Here is an 8,399-nt window from a genome sequence, read left to right on the forward strand (position 1 = left end):
GATGCTGCGCTGCCGTTGGTACCAGAGAGCAACGAGAAATCGCACACAGCAGCCCCTGCGATGGCAGATGAGGAGTCGGATGCTGAGCTTGACAGGTATGTGGCAAGAAACTGGTGGGACCTGGAAAATAACAGCAGGCTCTTAAGAGCAGATGTGGGGAGAAGGGAGCTATCGGTACCTGCCTTTCTTGGCAAATCCTTCTGACCTCGTTCAACTGAGTGTTACGCGGCAGAGCAGGACTTTGTGTAGGAAATTGCACCGAGGGATGTTCGTCACTAACCTGAGCAAAGCTTGTACAACCGTTGCATGCGTTCCGTCTGACTGAGACCCGTTTCCTGGAGTTCTGGATGTGTCTATCCATTTCAGGATCAGACCTGCCTTATTCTGTCACTTTACCAATCTATAAAGAAATCTCAAGAGTCGGTTTCGTATCTGTGCGTCTCCTGGTTCCTTCTGCACTTGACGAGGAGACGCAGTTCCAGGTCTGGTCACAGAACCACTCTGCCAGTGAGCTTCGGAGGAACTGACAGAAGTTCCTGATGAGCCTTTCGAGGCTGGGCTGCACCAGCGCTGCTGGGCAATCAGGAGAGACCGTGTTACGACCACGTGTGAGCTGGTTCTTTCCCATTCGTGTGGATCGCTGGGGAAAGGAAGACCACCTACACCCCACAGACTAACTCCTGCCTTTGTTTCTTTTACAGCGATGATGACCTTGCCCCTTACGACATGTCAGAGGATCAAGAACTAAAGACTAAGGCTCCCGTGTATATCCGAGATTGTATTGAAGGTAGGAGATCTTGGGCTGGGTCTCTACCCGTTTCTTACTGGTAGTGGCAGAGTGGTCTCTGTGTAGGTTTCTTTTCTTCTGAGCTAATTTGAAGAAGCTGTAGGACTTCAGTAATTTGGGCTCAGGGGTAACTGTACTTCTGAGTAATTCCAGCCGAGTTCCTAATACTATTCCTGTGCTGGGTCAGTGATATCTGCCTGTAACAGGGCAAACTATTGGCAGAAGAAAGTGGGGGGTATGTACCAAAGCACAGTTATTCTGTTAATAGCTCTTGTTTCTCTCCTGGTTACCTTCAGTCCTGACAGGATCTGAAGATGTGGACAAATGGGAAGCTACAGTCAAGGCTCTTGAAAGCTTGATTCGAAAGCATCCAGCAGCAACAAGAGAGGTGAAGTAGTATGAGCTACGTTACCAGGATTATCCTGTGCCTTAGTGAGGTGACTGACCAGGCCAGCAGAGCCGCAGGCCAGGCTGATGCGCACCTGCATTTAAAGCTCTTCGCTTGGGACGGGAAATAGAAGAAAATAGTTGCTTTGGAGGTGAGGCCACAGAGCACAAAGGAACAAAGGAGCAGAAGAAGGTGCTGGCAACAGTAGGGCATGTCGCAGCTCCAGCGCTGCAAATGAGCTCCATTGCAGCAGAGCTTGTCAGTAAAGGTTTTAAACTGAGTGTAGTTGTTGTTCCCCGACAAGAAGGGGTACAAAATCAAAGGGACTTTCCCTATTTGATGGTGCTCCCTCTTCCTGAGGGAGTAGTTGGATTGTACTGGTCAAGCTCAGGAAAAGCTGTACTGGAAAAGCTCAGGTGAGAGGAACTCGGGGCGAGGTCACCAGTGTGATGGATGGTCACCACCTCTTGTTAGTGAACACTTGAAGGTGGCAGAGACACAGGGCTCTGCCAGCTGAGACAGGGAAGGGGTGTAGTCTGGTAACAACATGCAGTCTGCCGCTGCTCATCAGACAGTTCTGAGCTGGGTGGGCTTTGGGTGTGGTATTGTACCCTTCCACCCATCAGGTGTAGTGACATGTCCTCCTATATCAGCATGTCACCGCTTGTCCAACAAGCCAAAGTGAATGTGGACAGAGGAATTGGCCTAGGGGTTAGGTGAGTGCTTTGAGAAATCTTTCCTGATGGCATTTTAGCTTAAGGTGTTCTCTCCCTCCCAAGCAATGGGCGTGTTGCCTGTATTCCATACTGTGTTAAACATTAGAAATGGCGTGTAAATCCTGTGAGGAAAAGACCACCCGCAGGGATTGGATTCCTTTTTTCATATTTTGAGCAGGTTAGCGTGGAGCTGGCAAAAATCTTACTGCATCTGGAGGAGAAGACCTGTGTTGAAGGCTTTGTGGAGCTCCGTCAGAGAGCCCAAGTAGCTGTTTTAACCACAGATCCAATACCCGTGAGTCCTTCTTACTGCTTTCCTTTTTCCAGCTGAGACACAGGCAGAGACCGAAGCAGCTGGAGTCTTTCTCTAGCTCGGTGGTGGCAGCTGTCGGAGCGCGCTGGAATAGCTAATTCCCGTCCGACAGCATTTACGCAGAGACGGGCTGTGTGCTGGAGACTCTGCAATGGCAGACTGAAACCCCAGGAGAGAGAACTGTCAGAGCTGTACCGGCCTGGAGGAGCTGGTGGGGAGCTGCGGGTATGAGAACACCCCGCAAGGCAAACTAGATAAGGACGTGATGCACTGAACGGGAGGTCGTTTCACACAGAGCTGAGGCACAAAAGCCTTTTCTGGAAGACTTGACGAGTGGTTGTCATCACAGATCACAGACTGGTTTGGGTAGGAAGGAGCCTTTAAAGATCATCTACTTCCTCCCTGCCGTGGGCAGGGACAGCTTCCACTACACCAGTCCTGCCACGGGTGGCAGATCCACAGCTTCTCCGGTCAGCCTGAGCTGGTGTCTCACCACCCGCACAGGGAGGAATTTCTGAAGTCTAGATCTGTCCTCTGCCAGTTTGAAACCTTTACCCTCGTCCTACCAGTACAGGCCCTGGTACAAAATCTGTGCCCGTCTTTCTTATTGGCCCCCTAAGCACTGAAAGGCTGCAGTAGGGTCTTCTTGGAGGTGCCAGGCTGCCGTGGCAGCTGTTTGGGTGCCTCTGCACAGGAGGGAGACAAGAGCAGCGAAGTCCCCTTTGTCATTTACGTCTTTGGTTTGAATTTCCTGCTTGACCAGTGTGTCTCTGCCCTTCTCTTGGAGGTTTGCTGTTAACTAACAGGAAGCAGGACTTCTCCCGAACTGGAGTGCTGTCAGAGTTAGTGGGAAGGCTGTTGCCAGCCTGGGTTTGTGTCTATTGTGCCTTGATTTTTCTGTACAGGTAGCGAAGTACTTGACCTCCCAGTTCTACTCTCTGAACTACAGCCTCCGTCAGCGCATGGACATTCTCGATGTAAGTGCTCTTCACTTCCCACATGCCTTGTGTCTTTTGTGCCCCAGTGCTGTTTCCCTGAGATGGTCTGGGGTTACCTTTGACTCCTCACAGGAGGAGGCAGAGCCCTGGGACTCTTCCCTTAGTATCTGTGCTGGCGTTCCCCTCATTTGTAACCCTGCTACGCCCCCGTTACACCACGATCCCTCCCCCCAGCATGCAGGACACCTGATGGCCATTTGCCGGGGAGAAGCCGTGTTTCCTAACGTCATTGGTCTGGTGTGTCTTCACTTTCTGATCTGCCTGTGCCCACACTCTTCCACTCGCTGGTCTGAGGAAGGAGCCGCTGTTCTGCCCAAGGCTGAGTGACCAAGTGCTTGGCCAGGCCCTCGGAGCCAGCTGGGGGGCAGTTACCTTCCTGGGCTTCATTCTGCTCTAAACCTGTTGTGCCTTTCTGCCTCGCTCTTCCTATCAGTTCGGGTGCAGGTAACTGTGGTTGTTGTTCCCTAATACAGGGATTGCCCCTGTTTAACAGAACCTCCCTCTTTTTCATCTAGGTATTGGTTTTGGCAGCTCAGCAACTGTCGTGTCCCAAATCCCATGGGAAGACCAAGCATTCTGGTGCCCCAAACCCTTGTGTCCAGCTCCTTCCTGGAAGTGACAGCTCTAAGGACTGGAGAAGAATCGTTGATGAGAGGGTCAAAAGCAAGACTCGGAGATTTGCTACGGTGAGGCGAGGACAGAAGCAAACTAATGTCAAATCTCACAGAAATAGGGACATCAGGAGCTGCTGTAGTTCTGTCCAGAAAGAGTAAAATACCTGTGAAATTGGGCCCAATCAAAGGCAGGACTGTAACTTCAAATACAAATTTATCTAGTATCTGGCTGAATCTTTCGGTGCAGAGTACCAGCTCCTGTAGCTCTCTCCCAGCAGGGAGAGGAAAATAAACCTTGAGCTCCTCCCCTTGCATTGCAGGGTAGTTGTTGGTGTTCTCTGCTTGTTCTGAGCTTGTCTGGCCGCTGCAGGGAGCTGTGGCTGCACCTCGCGGATCCCAGAGCCGCCTCCACCAAACAGCCCTCTGGAGTGGGCAGCCTCAGCCTCCCTGTTCCTCAGGGAGAGAAACCGCTGCCAGTTTCCTAGTTCCCAAAACTCCCCCGTGGTTCATCCCGGAGAACCTGCAGGCTCGTGTTTCTTACATCTACCGTAGCAGTACTGAGCGACGTTGTACTGAATGTTCAGACGAGTGCAAGGATCCGAAGTGAGGAGTGAGCCCCTTGGCCTGGAACCTGATAGCCACAGGTGTATGAGCAGGCAGCGGCTGGCAGTGGGATGGCTGCGAGGAACCCCTAGTCTTGACGGTGTCCAGTGAGGTGGAAGAGTTGGATGCTGCATCTTGTGTCTAGACTTATTTTTCTCTTGGACAGGGTCAGTCTCAAGTGGAACCGGCTTCCAGCCCAAATGAGTTCAGTTCTGTGGCTGGGCACTTCTTTTTTCCATTGATTCAGCACTTTGACAGGTGAGTGTGAACTCCTGGGGGTGTGGGCACGGCAGCTGCCAGGGTGACCCTTCCTGCTGGTTCTCCTCGCCCCGGGAGCTGTGCACCACACGGATGCCTGGATTGTGCACCAAGCTTAGAGAGGAGGGGTTGTGGTCTCTTGGACTGTGAAGCCTCGTTGGGCAGGCGTGTGTGGGACCCTGCAGAAGTGAAGATACATCATGAAGAATAACCTGTCAGGAGGCTCTGGCAGTACCAGAGCAGGTGTCTTGGCTGGCCCTGACCCACGCCGAAGCGCAGAGCTCAGGCTGCAGCCCTTGAGCAAAGGTAACTGGTTTGGGCCTGTCACCTGGACTGCTCCCGGTGGCCACGTTACAGGACACAGGGCGTTCGCTGTCCATCACCTAAGTCATTGCTCGCCTAAGGCTGCGTTTCTGGCTCCCTGAGAATCAAGACTCTTGTAATACCAGCCTTACTGGTTTGTCCCCAGTACGGCACTGGTGCTAGCCTTTACATGCGGGTCTCGCTGAGTGACGGCTGTCAGTGGATTACATGGTACACACTGGGAGAGCAGAGGATTTATGCGTGTGGGGGCAGAGAGGAGAGCAGACAGCCGTGGCCTGTGTTAGGCTGGGAATGGCTATGGAATGACCCGTCGTCGTAGGGGTTCAGCCTTGGGAGGGGCAGCTCGCCCTGCAGGCCAGGGCTGTCCCAGAGAGGCACCGTCAGCCTTTTCTCGCTGCTACAGTGTGGTGTGTCTTGCACTTGGCAGGCCTTTGACAACGTTCGATCTCCTGGGGGAAGATCACTTGGTCCTTGGAAGGCTGGTCCACACGTTAGCAATCCTGATGTACTTGGCTGTCAACACTGTGGTAAGAGAGCAGAGGGCAGGAGGAGCTGCTGGCCGGGGAGCCCAGGGGTGCCTTCTGGGGCTGCTGCCCTCAGGCTGGCGGCAAGTTTGAGTCGCACGTGCTGAGATGTTGTGAAAAGGGCTGGGAAAAAAATGGTCAGAAAAGAGACATGACACCGCTGAACTGTCTTCTGCTGCTTCTGCTAGAAGAACGGTCAGTGTCAGCGGGAGGTTGGGCACATCATCTCACTTTACTGCCTACGTTTGCTTTTCTCTAAAATAGAGTGCACGGACCCTGGCTGCTCCTCACAGCGCTGTGTCTCTGGTGCTGCAGGTGTCCGGTGCTTCTGTCACTATCCTGTTTTGCAGGCGGCTCCTGTGATGGGAAAGGCACTGCTGGAGTTCGTCTGGGCTCTGCGCTTCCACACCGACTCGTGAGTTGGGGTGGTACCCATCCGTTCTCGCAGGTCCGCTGCGAGCCTGTCCCCAGCCATGGTTTGTCTTTGCAAGACCAGCACCTGACTGAGGCTGTCAGGGACTCAGCGCATTCTGTGCACTCGGGGAACTCGGTTCTTCTCTCGCCTCGTGTTCTGACGGCAGAGTGTTGTAAGAATAAGAAATGAAGGCTCTGCCAGACCTGCAGACAAACTTGGCTGTCATCTTCTAATGTGGAGGTACAGCAGTGTGGGTGCAGCCTGTGGGAAGTGTGACACATTTCTCGATCAGCGCCCCCGTGACAGCTTCATCTGTGTCCATTGGGGGAGCTCAGAAAACGTTACGTTCCCTTCCAGCATTCAGCCCGGGAGAGAAATCCAGATGTGTAGCCAAAACGCGGTAAACATTCCATTTCTGGTTTGACCTCAGACTTGTCCAGGCCTCTGAGGGATGCTGGACTCTGCACCCCAAGCATGGCAGGGCCTTTCTAGGGGACATCATTGCGCTCCCAGTCTGTAGGAATAGGGCAAACAAAATCACAAAGGCTTGAAGCTGGAGAACCCTTGAGGTGAAGAAATCAGGGTAGGGCACGAAGCTGCAGGCTCTAACCGGTTCAGTCTTCCTCCAACAGGTATGTGCGCCAGGGCCTTCTGTCCTGTATCTGCTCCCTGCTCCTCGGCGTCCCTACGGAGTGTCTTCTGGAAGACATGACAGAAGAGCTCTTGGAGACTCAGTCCTGGCTGGGAGGTAAGACGGGGGCTGTACCGGCGTGTTCCTGGTTCATGGCGCAGGCTTTGTGCAGCATCCCCTCGATCGTGGTGGCAGCAGTAACATCCTCGTGTTGCGCACCAGAATTGCACGTGATGAGCGTGTTCGTGGCTTGCTGGCAAGGTCAGGGCAGGTCCCAGGGTGCGGGTGTGCGCCTGAGGCAGGCACAGCATGAGCTGAGAGCTGCGTGTGGCGTTGAGGGAGACTATCGGCACCTTACGGGCTGACCAGAAAAATGCCCATAGGCGTTATGTGCCCCCTTTTCTCTAACCGTCCAACCACCCACCTCATGACGCTGCAGGAAGCGTTGTCACAGCACACGAGACACCCAGGCAGTGGCTTTGCCCAGCGGTGACATACAAAGCCCATTTACACCATGTGCACAGAAGAGAGGAGGAAGAAGAGCATGGCCCCACCTCCTGACTTCCTATTGCTGATGGCAAGAACAGCCTCTGAAAGGCAGCGGAGGACCTTGCCTGCTGCCCCCAGCACTCCGTCCAGCAGCACGGGCTCTGCCCCGGGGTTCTGGGAGGCTGGACCTGCACAGACTGGTCAGCTATCGCCGTGTGCTGGAGTAATGCTGTGTGCGCTGTAAATTGGAAGCCTACACTGTGTTCTGAGTGGGCCTCGTGGGACTCCCGGGGTTGGTTTCCTTCACCATTCTCGCTCTTGGTGAGCTGGCTTCCCTCAGGGAGCCGGCAGGAAGCGACATGGACACAGCCGGCCCCTGATCCTTGCAGGCTGTGGAGCTCAGTGCCCTTGGAAAGGAAGAGAGCTGCTTTGTGGGGCCGAAAACCTTGCCTTTCCCATGACATGGGGCGCTCTGAGGAATCTGCTTGTCTCTGCAGTTAACACTGTAAAGCCTTTCCAGGAATGTTAGAAATGTATTTTCAGCGTGAGGCGCTGAGTAATCTGTTTTAATGAGTTATTTTTGGAAGGAGGAGGACGGCGGCACTAGTAGCATCTGGCCGTGCCTGTGGGTAGTGTGATGGCCACCTCTGTACCTGGGAATTGCCTGGTAGGTCCTGGAGGGGATGAGAGCAGGGGGAGATCCCAGGCGCCTGCGTAGCAGAGGAGGGGAAGTTGTAGGAGCTGCTCAGAAACCACGAGGAACAGAGCGGGGCTTCACGTCTGCTCGGGTACGATTGAAGCACAGTTTAAAAGAGCTTCTCAAGCTGCTTCCTGAAACGCGGCAGCTCTGCCTTGCTCTCTGGTGGGGTTGTGGTGAACAGCGGTCACAGGGAGGCACTGGGCTCCTCCTCGCTGCTGCCCCAGGCGCAGTCGGTCACTAGAGATCTACTTCTCTGACCGAACTGTGGTTTTGAGCTCCACAGCTTGCTGTTGCTTCACGGCTCTTCCAGACAACGTTTGCCAGAGGAGTCATGCATTCGCAGTGCTGCTGTAGCTGGCAAATGTGACAAGTTGTCAGGCACGCGGAGCCGCCTGCTGCCATGCCGAAGGGCCAGGAGAAGTCACGGCTGTGGGCTTCAGCTTCAGGCACCTTCGTTCTCCTGCGCTGGCTAAAGCACGGTGAGGAAAAGCGCCAAAGCTGCTCCAGTTCGTTGTTCTGGCCCAGCCGGTGCAGACTGCCGTAGTTCATCATGGGAATGACTGTTCCTGCCCTTCAGCCTCTGGGCTGTGGCTGGAACTCTTGTAACGAATGCAGTGTGAGAAAGGGCTCCCGCCGCTC

The 8,399-nt window shown here is 54.1% G+C and overlaps 1 protein-coding gene across 1 annotated transcript in view; it reads left to right on the top strand.

Moving 5' to 3' along the window:
- Positions 1-8,399, top strand: part of TELO2 (telomere maintenance 2) — a gene marked incomplete at its 5' end in the record, with an annotated part of 17,413 nt that overhangs the window by 7,272 nt on the left and 1,742 nt on the right. Inside the window, 10 exons of the mRNA XM_010136301.1 lie at positions 3-95; positions 702-787; positions 1,084-1,175; positions 2,070-2,186; positions 3,110-3,181; positions 3,718-3,888; positions 4,586-4,677; positions 5,429-5,528; positions 5,876-5,940; positions 6,573-6,688. Of these exons, the coding sequence (XP_010134603.1) occupies positions 3-95; positions 702-787; positions 1,084-1,175; positions 2,070-2,186; positions 3,110-3,181; positions 3,718-3,888; positions 4,586-4,677; positions 5,429-5,528; positions 5,876-5,940; positions 6,573-6,688 (1,004 nt within the window). The remainder of the gene's footprint in view (positions 1-2; positions 96-701; positions 788-1,083; positions 1,176-2,069; positions 2,187-3,109; positions 3,182-3,717; positions 3,889-4,585; positions 4,678-5,428; positions 5,529-5,875; positions 5,941-6,572; positions 6,689-8,399) is intronic.

The sequence above is a fragment of the Buceros rhinoceros genome, unplaced genomic scaffold (assembly GCF_000710305.1).
Source record: "Buceros rhinoceros silvestris isolate BGI_N320 unplaced genomic scaffold, ASM71030v1 scaffold6695, whole genome shotgun sequence".
Classification (NCBI taxonomy): Eukaryota; Metazoa; Chordata; class Aves; order Bucerotiformes; family Bucerotidae; genus Buceros; species Buceros rhinoceros.